The 24,927-nt window shown below is 35.8% G+C and overlaps 1 protein-coding gene across 7 annotated transcripts in view; it reads right to left on the bottom strand.

The window, feature by feature from the left end:
* The window catches only part of LOC150096631 (b(0,+)-type amino acid transporter 1-like), a 347,057-nt gene that overhangs the window by 252,006 nt on the left and 70,124 nt on the right, over positions 1-24,927 (bottom strand). The window contains exon 1 of one of the 7 annotated variants that reach the window (XM_090408726.1): positions 23,242-24,005. The exons of the other annotated variants lie outside the window; for them this stretch is intronic. Within the exon in view, the coding sequence (XP_090264852.1) occupies positions 23,242-23,272 (31 nt within the window). The 5' untranslated portion in view covers positions 23,273-24,005. Of the gene's footprint in view, positions 1-23,241; positions 24,006-24,927 lie in introns of those variants that run through there. 7 annotated transcript variants of the gene reach the window in all.

Below are 24,927 nucleotides of genomic sequence, written 5' to 3'. Positions count from 1 at the left end.
TGCCGAATTGAAGCCTTTGGCTCTTCATTATAATTAATACGTTAATAGGACACCTCTTGGCAATTCTCATTAAAGGGATGCAAGTTCTGTTCGCTACAAACTTGGTATTAACATGGTCTACCTACTCACTGATCAGACCTCAAAAAGGGCTAAACCGGTCTGGGTAGTGACCTTCTCTCATAATGTTGAACAATAATACAGCTCCTAGGAGTTAAGGTCACATTATGGGTAAATATCAAGAATAGTAATCGGAGCTTGCTCCGCCTTTTTCATGCGTTGCCTCAGCTTGCACCACCTTCAAGGGTCAGTTGCTGCACTATCCAGGTATTTGCTTACGCTTTGAATCGCCGAACTTTATATAGTTTCTATATTCGGCATGAAACTCTGAGTTTCTTATTCGGCTAAGAAAACTCAAAATATTCGGCGACATGAACTTATAAGGTAAGGGATATTATATCCCATATGGGTATAATATCTCTAAAGTGTTCTGATAATGCTATTTTGAGCTGGTGAAACAGTCATGTAAATCTTTTAATAAATTACAGTCATATCCCGACTTACGCGAATCCGAAGTTACGTGGTTTCATACATGTACATATTCCAGCCCCGCTTCACTACTAGTCGTATGTTTCCGGTGCAGGCGGCATTCGGCAGTGTCGCACATGCTGTGAACAAGCACTGACTTGTTTCGCGCGGTCTCCATTCTTACACGATTTTTATAGTCTACAAACCTTGCGATTGTTTAATGTTATGTTCTTGATAAAAATTTTATCACAAAAAATAATAAAGTCGTCCAAAAGAAGCAAGGCCAATTCTTCTACAGCTAGCAAGAAAAGAAAAACATTGACTTTGGAAACAAAACTCAACATCATTAGGGATTTTGAAGGCGGAATGAAAATTTGTGAGCTAGCAAAGAAGTTTGATCTACATGAATCCACGGTAAGAACAATCAAAAGAAAGGTTCACAGATTTTGGAGGACATAGATTCTAACGAGGAACGAATTGTAGCCACAAGGTAAGGAATAAAAATATCATTAACTTGCTATGAAGAAATTTTGCATGACAAGAAACCATCAGACGAATCTATTAAATTTTATTAAACCATTGACATCGAAATAACTTTTTTATTAATGTACGGAAAACTACAATTATGATTATATTTCTTAAAAAATAAAGGTGTTTTTGTAAACCTTTGGTCCCAATTAACTGATATTTTGTATGTTTGTATGCAAAATTATATCCGAGTTACTCGAATTCGACTTACGCGCTTTTTGTTGGGCCCAACTACCGCGTAACTTCGGGGTATGACTGTATTTTAGAAATGATCTAGAAGAGCTTGAGATCTAGACATTAACACAAACATAAATGACGTCCACCATCACTTGCAGTCTTCTAGACGTCCTATTCCTCACAGAAACCCAGATCACAGCTACATCGTCTACTATCCACTTCCAGTGCATAAACTACACACTTGAAGATTGTTTTCACCAAAAGGGTGGTACCTGTGCTTTTGTGAAATCTGACATTGCCTGCCAGAGAATGGATAATTTAGAATCCGCCACTTTTGACATTCTCTGGCTCAAGGTTTTCTTGTCCCATTTAGTAACTTCAATTTGTTACATTTACTGGTCTCCAAACACTAATAACCATCCCGATCTCTTCATATTCCTTTCCATGAAACTTTACTACCTGCAATCCAGCTATCCAAATGGTGAGGTCATGTTCCTGGGTGCCCTCAATTCGTCCACAATTCCAACTGGCTCCCTTTTCAAACACCACCGACCATGGAGGAAGAGAACCTGAAGTATTTGTCATAAGTAACGACCTAACACAAACTGTACATCTGCCCACTTGAATCCATGATAATTCTCTTCACTCTCCAGGTACTCTGGATCTCTTTTTGACCAGTTCTCCTTCGAAAGAGGTCACTTTTGATCTCAGTCAACTCATCTGGTACAAGTCTTTTCTCTCACAGAATGCTCCTCATCCAACCACTCCTAACCTCCCATCCTCTGACATTAAAAAGGAGCCAACTGGGATGACCTCAGGAATTTCTACTCCATTCCTTGGTCTGACTACTGCTTCTAATCACCTGACAACACCTATTGTGAACGAAATTTTCATCCACTTTCCAAGCCCTGGTTCTACAGAAACATATGAAAATCAGCAGATTCAAATCGGATTTCGTAAAGACCACCAGCAGAAAACTTGCCTCCTGTCCAAATGGAGGCCATGTCATCTGATCACTTGCTAAGACTGCTGAACACAACTTTCGCTCCTCTACCCACCTCTCTTTCTCTCTCTCTGATGGCACCCAATGATAAATCTGACCTCTTAGCATCACACTTTTCTGCAAACTCCTACATAGATGACCAAGGAAAATCACATCATACTGGAATCCAAGCACCATATGCCTCCAATACTTTTTCGACAAAATGTCATCGGCAAATTACTAAATAACTTGGACAGTAAATAATAGTCTTCTAGTCCTGATGGCATCTCTCCAATTGTTCTCAAACATTGTGCTCCAGAGATAACACCATCCTGCATCGTCTGTAATTTATTATAGATATCTGGTACTTATCCAAATGCATGGATGCAATCTCATATCCATCATATTCCAAAAAGGGATGACAGAAGTCGATCAGATTACCGACCAACTGCTATTACCTCTGCCTCTTCAAAAAATGAAGAAAGTCATCAATGGGCACCTACTTAGAGTCCGACCAATTAATCAGCGACCGCCAGTAGATTCCACCATTCAAAATCCATAGCTAACCTCTAGTTTACATCACCCACTACTGCACACATACCATGAAAAGGTTTGGAGAAACCTGCTGTCACAATTGACATGTCCAAATCTTTTGACCATGTGTGGCATCAAGGGCTACTAAAATAGTAGCAGCAAATATTGCCATCCTTCAGTCTCCCAGCCACTGTAACTTGGTAGCCAACTTTCTCTCTGGTCGTTCTCTGCAAGTCATGGAAGATGATTCCTCTCTTTGAGTTTCACTACCAATTCTGGAGTACCTCAAGGCTTTGTCAAACTAACCTACTCTCTTTCTCCTTTGAAAAATGACCTGTTCACAATAACCACTAATCCTATCCACAGTTTTGCAGACGATAGTAATCCACTCATCCTACTTATTTGACAAGTAGAATGAGTGGATTACTATGCAGCAATCTGACATCCCAGGCTACAAGATCATCTACAACTAGTGCCTTAAACATTGATCTCAATACTATCCTACAATGGGACGAGGACAATCTTATGTTCAATGCTACCAAATCAAAATCTTGCCTTTGCTCACGCCAAAGAGATACCAGCTCACCTGCCCTTATCTTCAGCAATACACAACTCACTAGACAAGATCTGATATTTTTGCTTGAACTAACGTTTACCTCTAGTCTTTTCTCACATAAACACATCACACCAATAGCATCCTCAGCATCCAAGAAACTTAGCATTCTATTTCATTCAAGAACCTATTTTATACTCAACCAACTCTTCACTATATACAAATCTCAAATTCACTCATGTTTAGAATACTGCTCACATGTTTGAAGTGATGCACCTAAAACTTACCTTAAAATTCTTGATGCGATCCAGAGGCGTGCATTTAGTCTCATAGATGACCTGTCTCTTACAAACTCTGTCTATTTCACAGGTGCAGTTTTTCAATGCTGTCTCTATTCGACAGGTACTTCCATGGTCACTGCTCAAGTGAATGGCAACCATCCTTCCTCTGCTTTATGTTGCACTTGCTAATAAAAGAACTGCAGCTGCCCAGCACCCCTTTACTGTGCAACTACAAACACACCGAATCTGCTTCTATTCATCCTCTTATTTTCCACCTGCGTCCTCTAGAACAACATTCCTCAAGAATTATTCCCAAACTACTACAATCTGCAACTCTTCAAAAAACATCAATAACCTTCTTATTCTTCATCAGCATACCACACACGCCACTGACCTACAAACACACCGAATCTGCTTCTATTCATCCTCTTATTTTCCACCTGCGTCCTCTAGAACAACATTCCTCAAGAATTATTCCCAAACTACTACAATCTGCAACTCTTCAAAAAACATCAATAACCTTCTTATTCTTCATCAGCATACCACACACGCCACTGACATGCTTATAGATTCCTCGAAGTCTGGTGTCAACACACACAGCTTGGAAAGAAGCCAACGGACATCCCCTAGGCAAGGTGCATTGTGCCATGTGTTTGTAACTGGTATAAATGGGAAGATGATGCTCCGAAGTCAGTGCAACTGTGGCAGGGTGAAAGGGCTACGAGAAGGGAACTGACAGAGTTTGAAAGAGGCATTATCATAGGCCTCCAACATGGCACCCTATCTGTTTGGTAATTGGCTAAAAAATTGGGCCATCACAGATCAACAATCGGTGATGCTATACTGAGATGGAAGTGCAGGGAGTCTGCAAGTGCTACCCAGTGGACGACCCACCACACTCACCGAACATGACTGTAGAGTGCTACGAAGGACAATATGTAAAAACCACCTTTTGTCGGCCGACATGTTGAAGGCGGAGTTCCGGATATCGACTAGAACAGAAGATAAATCTAAAGAAAAACCATTCAGAACTAAGGCTCACAACATGGGTTTCCACGGTAGAACCGCAATATGCAAACCCACATTACCAGAATCAACATGCAATGTCGTCTTCAGCTGGTGCAAAGAGAGTGTACAATAGGACGCAAAAGCTTGGCAAGCTGCGTTATGGAGCGATGAATCAAGCTATACACTCTACTGACAGATGAACTAGTGTGGTGGATGCCCAGTGAATGTCTCTTACCAGAGTGTAACCCCCAATTATGAAATTTCGTAGCAATGCAATGCTTCCTACTTTGTGGCGTTTCTGTGAAAGTAGCCATGTTCATTTCAGTAAGAATGCACTGTGTCATAAGGATGCTGCTGCTGTAACTACGTGGTTTGTGGGCATGAACGTCACCACATTTGACTGCCTCACAGAGCCCTGATCCCATTCCTATTGAACACTGTGGGATGAACTGGAGCATCGGGTGAGATCAAGGGACATCCCCCCCACAACAGTCCAAAATCTCATTACAGGATCTCATGCCTACAGGAAGAATGGTCCAAATTTTCCATTGATCGCTATCGTAAGCTTGTAGAAAGTATTTCCTGTAAGATTGATGGAATTATCTCAGCAAATGGAAGTCCTACATCTTAAGATGGGCACCATAGATGTGTCGTTCCTCACTCTATGGTATCCATTTACTTTTTTTCTGCTATATTATTTGTTCTTTAACTCCCACATTTCTTTTTCAGCGTTCAACTTATTATCATCTCATTCTGCATCAATAAGGTTCTATAAATCGATCTTGGTAGATATCAAAGCGGAGCTTCCCAGAAGGTGCAATTGCGTTACAAAGTGACGACAAAAATAATCATGGTTAAAATACTATAATCTTTATTTTTTCATCACGTTGCATAACAATGAAACATCAGGTTCATATTTTTGAAAATAAAGTCTGTGGATTTTAGTCTTGCTTAACTCGAGATTAATAACATCTGTTTCTATTTGTTTCTTCTGTAGCACAGCCTGCCAATGGTGTAGCTATAGCTTTTGCCACCCCCTCTCAATACACACCAAAAATACTACAAAAAGTCAAATCACGTTTAGGGAAATAAATTAAAACAATGTTTATTTTTGAAGTAAAACTTTAATTTCAACAATCTAAAATGTTATTTTTCTTGCTTTTCTGTTAGCAAAATCATCGATGACATTTTCGAAGTCTATTTCATAGTAATGTAGGTAATTCTTAATCAATTTTAATTTAGAAAACCTCCTCTCACAACTAGCAACACTTACAGCAATTGTCAGAAAAATTCGTAGTAGTATTGCAATATTTGGAAATGAGTTCTCGAGACTGTATTTTAGAATTAACTGCAAAAGTTCAAAAAAGATTCAAAGTACTGCCTGGGGCGGATCTCCCCCTCCGCTCCTCCCTTGCTACGCCTCACCAGCCCACGCTCTAGTAAAGATTGGATAAGAGTAACTTATGTGCAAAGCAGAAACGATTAGCCTTTAGTTTAGGTATACATCTTACATTCAATGACTAAATACTATATCTAATACTCCAAAATTTCTACTTTACAATGACATGTAACATTATGAAATATTTTGTAAACATTTCATAATGAAAAAAAAAATAAATCAGCTAACGCCTTTTTATTCCCGTATATAGGGAGTATGCGAGGCCGTTTTGGCCCTAACTTTTGGAGACTGCGTGGGCAGTTCAATCTCCACTGGTACCCAATCAGAGATAGCTGGTTCAAGGATATCACACTAATTAAGCAGCACGCAGTGAAGAGAGACGGCTCAACAAGTGCTGCCATCTCGTGGTTCCTAACCCTAACACTCGTATTTAATGTCTGAAATAATGTGGGTTCTAAGGTCGATTTTCTTTAGTTTGCGGGACGAAAAACCCGAGTTTCCTGGAGAAAAAACCTGCTTGCCCGTGCCAGAGATCGACTAACTCGGGAACCGGTCGAAAAAAGGCTTAGAAAATTTTCTTCTAGTCTCCGACTAGAATCAAAACCAAAAAGTCTTCCTTTGTACAGTCAAGCACCATGGTGTGCAAACGCCACATTCACTGAGCTACACAGGCTCGCGATTTTGTGGACTGTTGTGACAATATCAATTCGATGTCTGATATACGCACGAACGCCACACGTTGTAGCAAACATTTCTTCAGTGCTGCTACATACAGTTTCAGGAATTCAACATGGGATGTAGGCCCTCTCATGGTGAAGTGAAACGTGGCGATTCCTATGCTCTATAGGCCGAGAAGCTGTCGCGTTTCTGGATTAGAATAAGCAACATCTAACATTAAATAAGCATCACCCGAAAGTTGTCAAAAAGTAGAGTCGCCTTCGATAATACTAACTGGATAATGTATTACTTCCAGTTAATCAATACTACCCTTACTCTATAAAGTTAGTGAGGATAGTGCATTACCTGGGGGACGAGCATAGCCTATAGTTATTCCATGCCTTTGGCCAACTGAAGGAGTGATGGAGGAGAAGAATGTTTGCGAACACAAAAGGCTGGAAATACCTATTTACTGGCTTTTACATGAGATGTACTTCATGTATTACTGAAATTTTAAGAACAGCATATACAACTAAATAGGGATTCTAATTTCGGAGATCTAAATCGTAGTCATCTACTGATGAGGCTTAACGGGAAATAATTTCATGTTTTGAAAATAAAAATAGACATATCGTAATGTTAACTCATTTATTTATAACGATCGCTCTTTGCATTTTATATGAAATTATTGTTATTCCTTTAAGTCATTAATGTGTTATATTATAATTTTAATAAAAGCATTAATTCAATCCTTATAAAAAGTATAGAGCCTCCATAACTCAGTCAGTTTCGACGTTGGAAACTGGTTGCGATTCGGTTGGAAAATACTGGGTTCGAATTCGATCTAGGAAGCGAAATCCTGAACTTTATCAGGATTTTTTTTTCAACTTGACCTTTTAGCCAATCTCGTACGAAATGAGGATTTCATCCCGTGGAATAACCGCCATATTACAACACTAATTGGGTTTCGAAGGAGAAAAGTTCTTGGCCACAACGGGCTACTGAACCTAGCACCCAAGGGAAAATTGAAAGTAAAGTGGAATAGCGAGGTACGACGCCAGTTTTCCAAAGAAAAAAAAAAAATTTTTTTTCGGCCCGTTCTCATTCCGCCCCTCCCAGGTAGTAAAAAGTAACTTTGCGCCGATAACAGCCGAGTCCAAGGAGGATTGTACTTTTGTTTTCCCGTTGTTACGCTGAGGAGGTGAACCTTGTTTCATTTCACTGGTGTGGATATACATAATTATCATTTAATCACATCACATACAGGTACTACATGCCATGAGTTCGAATCTCACGTGAAGCGGACATGAATGTTTTGCGTACGTCTTTAGTCAGGATCAGATATGTCAAAAATAGTAACATTTCATGTTAATGGTTGCACACGCATTCAGAAGTTAGCCTTCCTTCAACGATGTTGTGATAATGATATTATTCATGTAACGATAATATCCGGTAATATTTCTTTAAATTTGAGAATTTAAAGAAATGTTACATTTGGCTAAGGCATATCATATTTACCGATGGGCGAGTTTAGTGCTCCCACTGGAACCAATTTGCCGTCACTCGCAGTGGCGCACACAGGGAGGAAGCCAAGGGGCCCTGCCTTCCCCCAAAAAATAAAAAGTTTAAAAAAACACTAGAAAAATTTCCAAAATACTTTTCCTAATAAAATTCATTTTTTATTTATGTTGTGTCATGTCTTCTATTTCTATACTACTTATGAATTAGGGGTTACATAAGGTGAGAGAACCCTATAGCAGTGTTTATCAACCTATGGGGCAGGTGGTGCACAGGCTTAAATTAACTAAATAAATCTATATATTTTAATTATCCAAACAAAACAAATTAAAATTGAATAAGTAAAAATTATTAAAATAAAATGAATACTTAAAAAAAAAAGAAAATAGTGGCGGAAGAATGACTGGTAATAAGAGAGGGATGAAGTGAAAAACAATGTAGTTTTATTGCTTCCACCTTCCCTTGCTGTTTTGTCAGATTTGAAGTGAACATGTGTTATCCACATGACCACATTGCAACCAATTGCTTGTTGTTTATTGATTTTTATTGTTGAAGGTTTTCCTCCTTCAACCAAGGCTCGATATATCTTCAGAAGTGCTAAGTAATACTTAGACAAAATGTGTTGTGAGTTAACTTCAGTATTTATATATTTTTCGGAAATCGTGCGAAAAGCAAACTGACAATTGAGTTGAAATGTGAAACTGCCATAACATATAAGTTTTAACACGTTTACGAATTTTATTGCTGCAAAGCGAACTCACACAATCTAATTAATAACAATAGTTTTTAGTTATATACAGTTTTCCGGTGCAACAAATGGTTTTGCTTGAGTCTATATGTACAGCATAGTTCCTGTATGAGGGGACTTGCGATTTATTAATTAGTGTCGTTTTTATCCCAGTTGTCTCTAATTGCACTATTCGTTGAGAAATATATTACACAGATTGCTTATACCTTATTCACTGACATAACAAAAGTACTTGTTTTTCTTGCCTGGGCGTGTTGTTTACCGCGGGAGCAAGTTACTATCGCCCTGCTCTGAACGTTTTTCAGCTTTTTTTCATTTGCGAGGTATATGCGAAATTTTAATTTCTTTTTTCTAAAAGTAAAATCAGGGGTGAGAGTTATATGCGAGTAAGTACGGAATTTCAATTATGGATAAGTACATTGATACCTTCTTTAAACGGAAAAATATCTCGGATGACAGTGATAATACAAAACGAGTTTCTAATGACAGTTGGTGTGTAGTTTCTGAAGAGAAAGAGGTCTGTATCGAATCCACAGAATTCCCATCAGTTGCAATGCGATAATATTAATACGCTTAACGAAAAGAAAGATTTGCTGACTTGCTGGACACTCGACCAGTGAATCGCATTCAAAGGTAAATACAATTGGTTACTTAAATTAAGGTGATATTAAATCCCACATAGTTTTAGAACCGATATTAGCTCTTTATATTTAAGTACAATTGGTTAGTTTGTAGGAACGTTTCTGTTTTGTGACTTTTCTCCCTTTACGGTAATTATGCCTACATTAGTGTGTTATTATTCAACAATTGTTTACAGTTTTGAATATTTATATAAAGTCAATATCAACAGTAGCCTGATTACGAACGCGTGATGAAAGGGACGGGGAGGTTTGGATTCCCCGGATAGTATTCAAAAGGTAAATACAATTGGTTATTTTGTATAGGGCCCCGAAACTTATTAGTTTACAATTTAACCACTAGGAAAGGGTTTGTGTCCACCTCAAAACTCTGAAACAGAATTTGGAAACATTTTCCGAATAACTTTTTATAAGAAATTTCTGTGATTTCACGATCCATTTCAGGCTTGCAGTCACGAGAATGACCTTTCGTTATCGAAAAAAAGAGCAGCTAATTTGAGCTTTCAAGTGACAGTGGGCTTAAAATGCAATTCCGTGATCGTGGTTTGGCTCGATTCTGGATCTCGCCTTCAGTGAGAAGTGAATTTCCCGAATTATTTGAAGAAGTCAAAAATCGGCATGCAGTTTTCTACAACCTATCTTTGCGAGAAACGATTTTCATCGCTCCTTCAAATAAAAACTAAATACAGAATTCGTCTTAGTGTGTGTGTGTGCCGATCTTCGACTGAAGTTGACCAATATTAAACCGATATCCAGCAACTCTGCAAGGTCGAGAAGCTCATCCATCTCATTAAAAGTAAATAGTAACATAATTATATCGTTTTATTTATTTGTTTAATAAAAATTAAAACTTTGTTTTAATTTTTATCCACAAAATTTAATTTTTTATCTATATATCCGGCCTGGTTGGCCGACTCTACAGCCAAAAGGCTGCGAGTTCGAATCCCGCCGTGGGCATAGATGTTTGTGATTGTCTGTGAAAATACTAGTGGTAGTGGTCGGCGGTAGACAGCGTTGGTGAAGACGAAGAGTTGTAGAGTAGGTGCCCTTCCTTGATATGTCTTTGGACTACCTGGAGATGTTATGTAATAATAATATCAACAAGCTTTATATGTTCATTGTGCATCACATAGTTTGAATTTGGCACTTGGAAATGCTATATCTGTGACAAATAAGAAATTGCATTGGCATAATTGAAAAGGTACACAATTTCTTCAATACCCCTAAAAGACAGGATGTGCTCGTTGTTTATAATATTAATATCTTTTAAGATTATAATATCTTTATTTAGCTTGCAAAAAATATTTGCGTGCACCTTACCATTGTCTAAAATAATGCAAAAATCTGACAGTGACCTCTTAATTGCCCTAAATTTTGTTGATGATGTTGTGGCTTAATTAAATACCGTTCGTGAAACACCAGATTCTTAATTTAAAAATATTTACGATGAAACATGTATAAAAGCAAATAATTTTAATATTGACATTAAAAAGCCAAGGACGTCATCAAAACAAACATTAAGTTCCAATGTTCCAGCCGATTCTGTAGAAGAGTATTTCAGGAGAACTATTTCATTCCATTTATTGACCAAATATTGACTCAACTTCATGAACGTTTCACTCGGCACAGCAGCATTTTGAAAAAAATTTTTTTCCCTCTCTACCAAATGGAAAAATGCTCCAACAGCAAGTGGAATGAAAGATTTTCGTCAATTGTGTGAATTTTATGCCAGTGATTTGCCGTATACAAATCCATCAATTTTGAACGCCGAATTCAAGTTGTGGTATAAGAAATTTGAAAAACTGTTTGCAATAGCTCTATGCAAAATTGCCGTTTCAAAGTGTGACAAAATTATATACCCTAACATCTATAACTTATTAAAAATATTTGCAACACTTCCTGTAACAACATGCGTCAGTGAAAGGCCATTTTCTAACTTACGCCTTTTAAAAACCTATTTAAGATCTACCATGACACAATCACGATTGAACGGACTGGCTTTGCTACACACACACACACACACACACACACACACACACACACACACACACACACACACACACACACACACACACGAGAGAGAGAGAGAGATTAATTTAACCACGACTGAAATAATTCAAGAGCTTTGTAAAAAGAAAAGAAAACTGGATTTTATTCTTTAAATAAATTTTTATAATTACTTAATGAATTTTATTGAATGAATGAAATTTAACGAATTTTAGTTGAACGGATAAAAATATTTTTAATGCAAATTCATTGTATTAAAAATATTTTTATCCGTTCAACTCCCCCCCCCCCCCCAAGATTAAATCCTGGGTGCGCCACTGCTCACTCACTCGCATAGAGCTTACGGAGTTAAACAACACTATAATGGCTCTAGATGAAGAACTATTTAATGTTTTAAATCCTGAACTGTGAACCATCTTACATCACATCTCCGAAGTGTTGGGGGGGGGGGGGGGATCGACAAAAGTTAAAACAGACACTTTAAGAAATTTGAAATCCTACAACAGCGCCAACGTACTACATTCGACCGCAACTGCGATGAGATTACATGGTTAAAAATTTATCATCACAGTGCTTTACAAAAGAAGCGAAAAACGCTCAGTCACTTTAGTGAACTTACACCTAAAGAAGTTCCAAAACTAAAGATTATGATGAACATAGAATTGGGAATCTACAATCTTCCACCTTCAACATCCAATAATATATGTGCATTTACACATAGTTAGCATCCTAAACAAATCTAAACCACCTAAAAAGTAATACACTACAGAATGAAATAGCCGTTTTAAAAAGTTATATAAGAATAAAAATATTGCTATTACTAAAGCTGATAAGCGTAATGCCCTAAAATCATGAATCAAGAAGATTATATTAAAGAGGCGGGAGGTGAATGTCGTTGCCCAGTATGAGGCCACTATCTTGCTTACCGGAGGCTCGAAGTGACTTGAAAAATGCTTTGTGTTTGGTCTCGGTGCAGAATTTCCAGATCATCTAATCTTCGGCTCAACAACGGTACTGATACTAATGTACTATTAGGCTAATAGCTTTTCGTTGGTAAGATTTACAAAAGAAAAAAAAAAAAGTAAACTTTTCAGCGAAGTGATTTTTTTAATCTGCGAATTGATTTTAAAAACTTAGAAAAATAAATCATGCATTTTTAAATCCAGGAAAACATTTTAAAAACGGGGGGGGGGGGGATGAAGAGATGACTTATTGCACAGTTACTATGGGGGAACTAAGATCCTTGGTTTTAATACTAGCATTCAAAAAGGAAGTACATAAATGTGCTTACTTCATGCCGTCTCTCTTCTGCAAAAATAATGAAACATCAATGACACTTAAATTTACACTAGTAATGAAACACGTTCAATTAATTAAATAAAATTTCCATTTAAAAACTTAGAATTTTATTTCAAAAATACTTAATACTTCCAGGAATTCAGGAAGGATTAAGGAATTCTTGAGGGTATTCAAGCGATGACACTTTTCACCCGTTTACAGCAATTGAAAAGAAATAAAGAATCCTTGGGAGATAAAAGAAAATTTTATTTCATAATGGCTAATCTTATTGGCTACTTATTTTACCATTGAAAGCGTTCGTTCATGTTAACGACAACGGTCTTTCTGGTATGAATTACGAAATTCGCATGAGCTAGTTTGACCTTCATTTAGATCATTAACTCTGTGCTCTTGAAGTATTGCATATCTGTGTGCAGTAACCATTAACGATATATGAAATAATATCTTATTAGTGGCCTTGCTAAAGTCTGGAATGAAATTATTACACTGCATTAGAACTAGCACTTTTAGCATGAGATTAAAGAAGTCAATGATGTATTTTTTTGTTTGTGCTCTCAAATTATGCGTCCTTTTTAGTCATGGCTGTACCAGTTCAGTGACCAATCAACAATATTGCCATTAAACATTTCAAGATGGTTCACGTTCGTGTGTGTAAAGCATTTATACACCCCCCCCCCACACACACACACACAATATCTACAACTGTTAATGCGTTAATTTCAAAGCCAGAAATCGACACGATTTATTTCTCCTCTCTCCTCCTGCTGGCCAAGCGAATATATGGTATTCTGATCAGTAGCGCACTCAGGATTTAATCTTGGAAAGGCCCGAGTTGAATCGACGATCTGAGAATACACACTACGCATCGCATACGACCTATTACTGAGCATATGCAATGATCGCTAATTCATAAGTAGTATAGAAATAGAAGACGCGACACAAAAATTTTATTAGGAAAGGATTCGTCAGAAAATAACCAACATTGATACAGTTAACTGTATCAACAATGCCAATTGTTTTCTGGTTATGGAGGACCCTTCTAGTCGATAGAAAGTTCAATAATAAATTGTACTACTGTTTGGAATTATGGTCGAAGCAATTAAGGCTATCGTATGCCTATTAACTGAGCGCGTCATTCGCATGTTTTGTGCGATGAAAAACCAGCCACTGCAGGATGAAACTGGATAACTCACGTTTAACTCTTGTAAGATTGCAGATATCCTTCAAATAGCGTGGATGTTCTTAAATTACAGACCAGAATTCTGAAACTTCTGTGGTCATGTACTGGTAGTATCATTTCTGATGATAATATGTTAAGCAGGCACTAAATTACAGCAACCGTAATGTGGAGATAATATCTTGAAGTCCTACTTGGAACAAGTAGGGTCATGTAATATTCATTTGACTTGGTAATGATTGGTCAAGACTAATGAAACCTGCCGTCAGTTTGGTGGATCAAAATGACGAAATTCTGCGTTTAATTCGAAACGAATTAATAAACATTTAATTCCCAACAAAACTAGAGGCACATTGATTATTCCATTGATGAATGGGGCTCGTCAAAGAACCTTGTTTGGCATCCAGAGCAAAATTATCTTATCATCCACTACCATCTTGTTTCTGCAAAAAGTAAAAGCAGTATTGCTTTCCTTAGCTTATACATCAGTGCTTATAACCGATATATGTAATACAGAAAGCAACGAGAATAGACGTACAATGCCGTCTATGTGATCATTTTCAATCACCCACCTTTCCATTTCCTGAATAGTTTGCAGTGTTTAGGCTTACATCACCCAGTGGCATGTTCAGATATATTTATGGGATTTTGCCAACTGAAAGGGATGGAGAAGTTCAACAGTTTCTACATTTACGTGGGTGAAACTGCTATGCAAAAAACGCAGCCATAGAAATATTCTTCATTTTCCAAAATTGAAATAGTGTAATACTAATGAACGTGGTGAAAGACTGCTAAACTTCTGCTCAAATAATAGACTATAACCAACAATAACCAACACTCTTTATAAACAACCAAAACCCCAGAGAAAACATGAATATCACCAGAACAGACAAAACCAAGAATATGATTGACTATATTATTGTAAATCAAAGATGGAAATCAAGTATCCTAAATTGCAGATCCTTTACTGAAGACACTGAATCAGACCATAAGCTAGTACTAGCATACCTAAGAATAAAGTTAAAATCTGAAAGCACTTTTAGAGTCAAAAGAAGACTGAATGTAACTAAACTACAAGACAATAATATTCTAAGAAAATATCAACTAGAACTAAACAAAAGCCGGAAGGAACTACCAAAACAGAATATAAGGATCGAAGAACATTGGTGCCAATTAAAGGAAATAATATTAAAATCAGCAGAAAATACAATAGGTTACACAGAGAGAGAAAGTAAAAAGGATTGTATCTCGAATGAAGTAAAAAGGTTAAGTGACCAAAGGAAATGCATGAAATTAAAACAGAACTATAATAGAAATGAATATACTAGATTAACCAGAGAAATTAGAAAACTAGTTAAAAGAGACAAGAATAACTGGTTAGAAGAAAAATGCAAAATGACAGAGAAGCTATCAAAAGAAAACCTCCATGGATCATATAAACAAATAGATCAAATTAGTAAGACACGGGCAATAAAAATGATTATTATCAAAAACAAAGAGGGACAACTAATTGAAAGTAAAACAAAAAGAATGGCCAAATGAAAAGAATACTTTACAGACGTATATAATAAAAACAGTTCTCAGGATATTATTCCAGCCACCGAAATGGAAGAGGAAACAAATATCGTTACCAAAGAAACAATAGCACACAGCCTAGGTAAACTTAAAACTAAGAAAGCACTTGGTATTGATTAGATACACGCAGAATTTTTAAAAGCAGGAAAGGAACAACTTCTGAACCATTAAAAACGTTATTTGAAAGGATCTACAAAAATGAAGCAATACCTATTGATTGGACCAAATCAGTTAAAACAGAATGCAATAATTACAGGAGGCATTAGCCTCCTCAGTATTCCAAGTAAAGTTTTTACGAAAGTACTCCAAAAACAAATTGAGCCATATACAGACTAGCATTAGGAGAAGAACAAGCAGGTTTCAGACCAGGACGAAGCGCAATTGATCAATTATTCACCTTAAGACAGCTAATAGAAAGGACGCTAGAGTACAACCAAAGTTTCTATATAAATTTCATAGACTTTCGTCAGACATTTGATTCAATCCGTAGAAGAGAACAATATTGGAAACTATGAAAGAATTTGGAATTCCCAACAAAACTATGTGAACAATAAACAACCTATACGAGAAATCTGAAAGTGCAGTACGAGTGGAGGACACCTTAACCAACTGGTTCCACACAGAGTGAGGTAAGACAGGAATGCAATCTGTCACCTGTTCAATCTTACACTGGAAGAAGCAAGCAGTAAGGCCTTAAACAAAGAAGACTCCGGAATCAAAATATATGGGAACAATATAACAAACTTAAAATTTGCAGCCGACATTGCATTGCTTGCAAGCACGGAATATCTACAACGAATTTCTGATGAAATAAAGGAAGATTGTATGAAATTTGTACTAAACCTAAATATAGACAAAACAAAAATTTATGCAAATAGGAAAAAGAAACACCAATCTGAAAACTGAAATTGACAGCAAGAATCTAGAGCAGTAGAAAACTTCACCTGCCTCAGAGAAGTAATCGAGTACAACTGTGAAATTACAAAAAAGATATAAAACAGACGAATTAGCCAAGCATCGCAAACTTTTGGAAGACTAAATAAAATATGGAAGAGTCAAGAGACATCAAACAAGTAACAAAAGAATCTATGAGACAATGGTCCTCCCAATACTTCTCTATAAAAGTGAATGCTGGAATCTCAAAAAATCTGAAGAGAAAAAATTATTAACTACTGAAATCGGTTGGCTAAGAAGATTACTTGGAATATCTCTGCTGGATAGACTAAGAAATGAAGACATAAGAAAACGACTAAATCAAGAAATAACAATAGACAAAATCCAAGAAAGAAGACTGTGATGGTTTGGCCATGTGACCAGAAAGATTACCAACTAAAGCGCTGTATACAAGGATGGAAAGTAAAAGATCCAATGGGCGGCCCAGAATTAGATGGATAGACAAAATAAAAGGACCTGAAAACCAAATCACAACACGAGACACCAAACTGGACAGAATTGTTCGGACTCTCCCGGGACAGACAGAAGTGGAAAGATTTCATTCGGCCTCGTCATCATCCACATAGATGATGGAAGAGAAAAGAAGAATACTAATGATGATTGCTGGCCGTTAATGGGGCAAATGTGCTTGACGTTGCGGTAGGTGCCTTTCCCATCCCACCACACACATTGAGTATTTGAATCCGAGTGGTGTGATCTTTCAAAAAATAAAGATAGAACAGATTGAAGGGGGGGAGGGAGGGGAGGCGTTTATTCATTGAAGACAATAACTATTTCTTTGTTTGTTTTTTAATTCAATTTGCGTAACTTACGTTTGCTGGAAACTAAACATAGGCGAATGAATTTTCGAATGGAATAAACTATGTTCGTTATCCAAGAGCAAAACTGCCTAATTCATAGGTTATTCTGCTTAAAAAAAAATCACACACACACACTTTGGTGGGGGGGGGGGTACATTTCTAAACGTCGTACATTTAGAAATGTGTAATATTCAGTATTTTTTTTAATTTTTTTTTTTTTTATTTACAAGTGTACCTAGTACGAAACCAGTTTTTTTTTTTTTTTTTAATAGAATCGGAATTTCTCATTACGTCTATTGTTAGGAATAATGAAATTACTGTATACAGTTTACTTATATTTTATATACTTGAAAATATAAATTTATGCTGAATTAACTATACTTAATTTCTTGTTCTTATTGCAAAAACATTATCATGCTATGAAGTAAAAATATCAGTACATAATTTTTAGTGTTTACCTAAAGCGTTTACCAGTATGAGACCACCATCTGTTTATTGGAGACTTAAAAAGTTATACCACCCCCCCCTTTAAAGCAAGGTTTTCTGATTATCTAATTCTTAACCCATTCAATGTATACATGTATGATAAGTTTAGTTTTTGGTAAGTTTAAATTTCATTTTAAAAATTATCACAGCAGTTTTGAATATAGAATTAAACGAAAGACTCTAGCCTACGAAAAGTTCTAAAACAGATTAAACTGTTTTTATACATTACGATTTAATCATGAGCGTCGTAATTAATTTGTCAAGTACTTGGTAGAAATGTGTAAACTGCGATTAGTCTCTGTCTAAATCGTGATATTTGTCTGCAGGATAAAAAACTTCGATTCCCATTGATAAGGGGAGGAACCTAAATTTATTGGGCTTATATCAAATGAAGAGGATATAATATTAAATACGGAGGAAGAGTTTTTCAAATCGGCCAGAAAACATGAAATGCGCGCCTTCCTTCCACTTACGAAAAGATGTACCAGTCATCCACTTTAAAGAGAGAACTTGCAAGCAGGGGCCTGGCATTCTCCAAGCAAAGCTATGATATCATTATCTATTTCTGAACTGCGATTATTATTATTATTTTTTTTTTTTGAGGGGGAATATCACCACTCATTAATAATATTAACGAACATTTTTGATAAGAAGAAATGAAGAATTTCTTATAGAATAAGTTTTGTTATAGAAGAAAAGAGCCTCTAGCTCAGACGGTATAGACGAAGCCCATTGGTCGGAAAGACCTGGATTCGATTCCTGTCCAAGACGTGAGGAACCTTCATCTGGTCTCTTTCGACTAAAGGTGAGTTAGCAGTTAGCCGGTCTCATACGAAGGTAGGGTTTTTTTTTTTTTTTTTTCACCCGGAAACTTGAGGTTTTTGTCCCCCAGAACAGGCACACCGGCCACGGTTTGAACACGCCCTTCTATAGACATAGGACATCTCCAAGAATAAGGAGTAACCAACCTATTCCGTAGGATTTCGGTTCCAAATGCCTAAATGGTAAAATGTGTAGGTCTACGCGTGAGTGTAAATTAGGATAGGATAGAAGAAAATGTCAAAACGCATACTCTCTCACAGGAATTAACGACAACAATCATTTATGAAAATCAGTAGGCGATTTCAGGACTACCATGTTTTCAAATTATAATTTGACAAGTGGATTCAAAAAGTTTCCAAAACTACCGTCTCTGAAATATTAAAAAAATAACACTAGATAACAGGTACTATCGATTAAGTTGCTGACTTCACAGTTGCCAAATCAACTTTTATTATATGATTTCGTTTGAGTCTGTTGCGTAATTTTTATTATAAACAGTGTTATTTATCATGAAAAAGGGAATTGCGATTTAGTTATCAGAGGTTATTGAAATTTACAGAAAGCAAACGTTGCCCGTACTTCAATCAAATTCGAACTACGATGACGACTTATCCAGTACCAAATTCCTTTTGGAAGCTTGAAGCGCAAAAACAACGGTTAAACGTCAAGGAAGATTTCCACCTTACTCTAAATCAGCGTTTCTCATCTAAGCTCAAGGACCAGTGAAATGCCCAAAACAATTCTATGGACCACTAAGTTATGTAATTTTTTTAAAAACGTATGTGGGGATTACCAACATTTGGGAAAAACTGTGCGATTTATAACATATTAAATCTAAAAGCATGTTTTGAATATATATGGAAACATAATTAATCGTTTTAATCGTTTACTTGGAAGTAAACGATTAAAAGTGTATCATCATCGAACAAAGTTTTAATTTTTATAAAACAAATAATATGATATAATTATTTATTATTTACTTTTAATGAGATGGACGAGCTTCTTGGCCTTGCAGAGTTGTTGGATATCTGGCTCAATATTGGTCAACTTCAGTCGAAGATCGGCGCACACACTAAGATGAATTCTGTATTTATTTGAAGGAACGATGAAAATCCTTTCTGGCAAAGATAGGTTGTAGAAAACAGCATGACGATTTTCGATGCTTCTTCAGATAATACTGTACTTACTCGAATATAATTCGCACTACTGATTTTATTTTTCGAAAAAAGAAATTAAAAAGTTTCGCATATACCTCGCAAATGAAAAAAAAAAAAAAAAAAGCTGAAACATGTTCAGAGCAGGGCAATAGTAACTTGCTCCCCAATAGCCACTATATTGCAGAGGCAAGAAAAACAAGTACTTTTATTATATCAGTAAATAAAGTACAATCGCTCCGTGTAATATATTTCACAACAAATAGTGCAATTAGAAACAACTGGAATAAAACCACACTAATGAACAAATCACATTTTCCCTCATACAGAAATTATGCTGTATAGACGCGTAAAACCATATGTTGCACCGGCAAACACAGTATCTAACTAAAAACTATGGTTATTAATTAGAAGTGTGCGTGTGTGTTCGTTCTTGCAAAGCAGCAATAACATTCAACCGAACGTGTTAAAATTCGTAAACGTGTTAAAACTAACAAATATATATATAGTGAATGTTGTTATGGCAGTTTCACATATTATTGGAATTCGTTGAAGAGAGTTAGCATTTCAACTCAATTATCAGCTTGCTTTTCGTGATATTTCCGAAAAATATATAAATACTGGGGTTAACTCACAACCCACTTTGTCCAAGTATTGCTTAGCACTTTTGAAGATATTGAGCCTTGGTTGAAGGAGGAAAACCTTCAACAATAAAAATCAATAAACAATAAGCAACTGGTTGCAATGTGGTCATGTGGATAACACATGTTCACTTCAAATCTGACAAAACAACAAGGGAAGGTGGAAAGCAATAAAATCATATTGTTGTTCACTTCACCCCTCTTTTATTACTCGTCATTGTGTTGCTACAAATTAAAATATCGGCAGAATGTTCATAGAACGAATATTCTGCCGCTGTTTGTTTTATCCATTTAATTCAATAATTTGAAATAAAGTATCCATTTTATTTCAATAATTTTTACTTACTTATTCAATTTTAATTTGTTTTGTTTGGATAATTAAAATATATAGATTTATTTGGTTAATTTAAATCTGCCTGTGAACCACCTGTCCCATCGTCGCGGACCACCTGTGGTCCGCAGACCATAGGTTGAGAAACACTGCTCTAGATCCATCCAGAGTACAAATAAGTTTGCGTGAGCAGGAGATTTGTCCCTTGATGGAGGGGCTCATGGAAGTCCGACTGTCTTAAAGTTTAATTAATTTTGTGTCATTATAAGTTATCATGTTATCCCTAGAATTAAAAAGAAAATATCAATGATCCAAAATAGCTAAAAGAGCAATGCAAGAGAAGATTTTTGAATTCGTAAAATTTAGGTAGAAACCTTTACTTAATAATCCTGAGAAAATAATACACCTCTCAAATAAAATTACGTGTATAATGCATTGCGACATCCAGTTAATATGCGAAATGTTACTTTTCTTCAGCACACTTCCCACAGGTCTCATTGCACTATCGAATACGACTCATTTCGTTGTGGGGTTTGCATTCGAAAGAATACTGCATGAACTCTGTCGTAATTTTCTGTTGAAAAATGTATAGCATATTATGAGGAGAATAACACGCAATTTCCACAAAATAATGAACATTTTGAAGACTAAATATTGTTCAAACTAAATCGTTGCTGCTTTAGCTTGAAGCTATTTGTTCAACTACCCAAAGTTTTGTGCTAAGCTGATCCTATTCTATCAGTACGAGACATGTCAACAATTTTGTTGTTGCAAAATTTCCATTTTGCAACAACAATATTTCATGGAAAGCAAAATGTAATCTATAATTCATGTGCAATTAGAATTTAGGCAACAATATTCTGAATAGATGGAGAGATAGCAAATGACTAATTTCTTGGCCACCTCTTACTTCTAATCTCATAATATTAGGTTCCACTCCTTGGAATCACATAAAAGATAAAATGTACATATTAAGTAATTTCTTTCATTGACACAAAATTCTAGTCATTGGGGCTACAGGTACTCTGGAAATGCTAAAAGGTGCATATAATAAGAGCTCAGAACAAGATGTTATAGCTCAAGATGAACTTTAACTTTGGTCCCCCTCCTCACCAAAAATATATTCCATACTCTCGTTTATAATACTTACTATTGCTGTGTCGTAATATTTTCCTTCTTTTTTTAATATTACAGTTGTTTTGTGGAAACTATTATGTACAAGAATTTTATTTCATAATAGAGCTAAGGAAATGTAAAGCATGGGTGTTATCAGAACTTTCGTCTAAGGGCGAAACGAATGATATAATGGAGCACTTAACGTTCATTGAATACGAGATGGAATAAATGCAATATTCTTTACTGCAGTTTATACTAAAAAAAAAAAGTCTAAAAATATTTAAATATTGTGATTTATAGAGTATCTCCCGGAAAACTGACAAAACATTTATTTAGTAAGTAGAGAGAGGTAAGCAGATATACGTAATGAAACACATGAACTGAAAACCGTATAATTAAAAAGCTCGCTTTGTACGTATATTCTTAATATTCAATGTAAGGCGTGGTTACGAATCTACATTGTTATTGTTCTGCATACCGCATGCTTACGAGAGAGTTGAAAATGATTTTTTTTTGCGGGGAGGGGGGGTTGGAGAGGATAATTCCAGGGCGAGAACTGTTTAACGATAATCCATCTTCCGAGGATTATATTTTATAGCGATTTTGTGTTAACTAGGACTCAAGTACTACTTAATTCTTCCTTGTCCGGGTAAAATAAAATCTCTTATTAGGACCGAGTGGAACTTCGATTCCCTTGTTAATATTATGTTAATGTAATACAGTAAATGGAAGTTTCATATGAGGCTTTTTTTGAAAAAAAAAAAAAAATGCTGATTTACATTTAATATAAATAAGGTTTGCATTAATTTTATAGAAAAGAAAAAAATTCCGATAATCTTTCAGATAACTTTAATTCAATCAAAACACGAGTTTAAATACAAAACTATGATGCTTAGCCAATCATATATTAGCATATTCCACATTTTAAAGGATTATTACATGTCAGATTTATGCATTAAAAAAGAGAATAAAATTATAAATTTTCATTTATAATATCTTCCGGATTATACGGTTGAATACTTTCTTTGCAAAATTCGGCGTATTTTCATCGTCTTTTTCGTTTGTTTATTTGTGTGTTCTATTTTTAAATTTTGTTCAATCCTAAAGACATTACTGTCAGCTGGTCGACACTCAGCACAAAAATACCCAAATCACAATTTGGCAAAGCATTCTTTCTTTAAACAAAAAATTCTCCATATCAGAAACATTACGAAGCATTGTGGTATTCATTTGGAGCCCACCGTTAATCTCTCATATGAATGCAAATTAAGGCATCAGCGCAATCACTTTATATAAATAAAATTATCATATTAAAAAGAAGGTACACATACCAGCACTTAAGAGCGTTGTTGTTTCAGACATGTTTGCGCACTATTAATGATAACCTGTGCTAGAAAAATAATTAGAACAGAAGCATCAAAAACAGAAGTGCTGGGGAGAAATGGTGAGAGCAGCAACAGAAACGAAGCTTATACGAAGTGAACTGTCACATTACTTTCCTCTATTTTTCTTTTTTTTTTTCTTATTCCCGTTAACCTCGAATATCAGCTTTCTAGGCTACCAGGCATTCGGTTGACGCAACTTGACCCAGAGGTTTTAAAAGAGTTCAGAGTTGCGCAATATTTATGTTAACTATCATTATAATTAGATCTTGATTTTCATTAAACTTCCGCAGATACTTTCGAGAGTAGTATTTTTCATTGACCAACAGAAAAACACACTATAGCTTCCCTATCAGGATAACGTTTTTCCTGTTACTTTCATTTACTTTAATCCCGATCTCCTTTGTAGGAATGTCTCATCTTCAGCACTGAGAGGGAAGGTCATTTACAACCTGAGCAGTTCGAAAACGAAGACCAACTGAGTCGACGCTGTGTTAAGTGCCTTAGGCTTAACCTTGTCATGGAAACAGTTTGTACGGTCGACACGTCCGGAGACCAGGAGGCCCGTGGGAGTCACGGTGATTTGAAAAATACCAGACAGAGTAACGGCACTGTATTTCCAAATCTGTAATATACAAGGAAATTTTATACTCTTCCTCTACTGTATTACTTATGGAAACAGAAGATGCTTTCATAAGAACTGTTGCTAATGTGAGTGTAGATTTATATATAAATATTCCATAAAGTGTAGACTGAATTCACACCATGAATAAATATGAGTTTGTTAAACCATATACAGTATATATTAAAACTCTGGCACATCAGCAAAAATGTGTGTACTTTGACCTCAAAGTTCAGGTTGTTTAAATAATGCTTGTTTATTTATTTGCTTTTACATGTAAGCAAATTAGCCAAATTTACGATTTTGTTATTTTCATAAATGTATGGAGATATCAACTGCTTAAAACTTTCTGATCACAAAAGGGAAAATATCAATCACACCTTTTATTTTGCTTTTAAATATTTTATAATTTTTATAAGTTCCGCATGTTTATTATAAACATAATCGCACGTGACCACTCAACAACTTTCATATAACGAGATAATCTAATCTGCTTTCCGAGAAGCCTCTCTTCGTGTTTGTTTTAAAAGTTCATTACCTACGTATTCAAACTGCAAGCAGTTCTAAGATCGTCTTTATTTGTTTATGTGTATGACGTCTGCAGAATGCCACACGCACAAGTGGAAGTTGACCTAAGTAGGTGGCAAGTGAGCAGACAACTGGTGAAAACCAGAACTGCAAGCGTGCGTTATAAATATACTGCCGACAATAAGGATTGTATGAGGGGGAAGGGGGAAGCTTCTTGGCAAAGCAAGCGCTTACTAAAAACAATACGAATTACACTATCCAGAAGCGATTAAGAAAATAAAACTTGAGAGAAATCCACTTATAGTTATCAGAATTTATTTTTTTATTTTATGAATGTGTAATGTAGTGTATCTACTTGCCGGTATTTGGATTATGTGAGCTCTTAGACATGTTTAAATCGGTCTATTCAAAGAAACTTTTTTTTTTAAACAATACAAGAGTATTGAGTATTTATTTACTGCATTTTGTAATAAATATTTTTTTTT

Source organism: Typopeltis vanoorti, chromosome 18, assembly GCF_054136105.1.
Source record: "Typopeltis vanoorti isolate ZY-2024b chromosome 18, IOZ_Tvanoo_1.0, whole genome shotgun sequence".
Taxonomy (NCBI): domain Eukaryota; kingdom Metazoa; phylum Arthropoda; class Arachnida; order Uropygi; family Thelyphonidae; genus Typopeltis; species Typopeltis vanoorti.
This window is presented reverse-complemented; position numbering and strand designations above follow the sequence as displayed.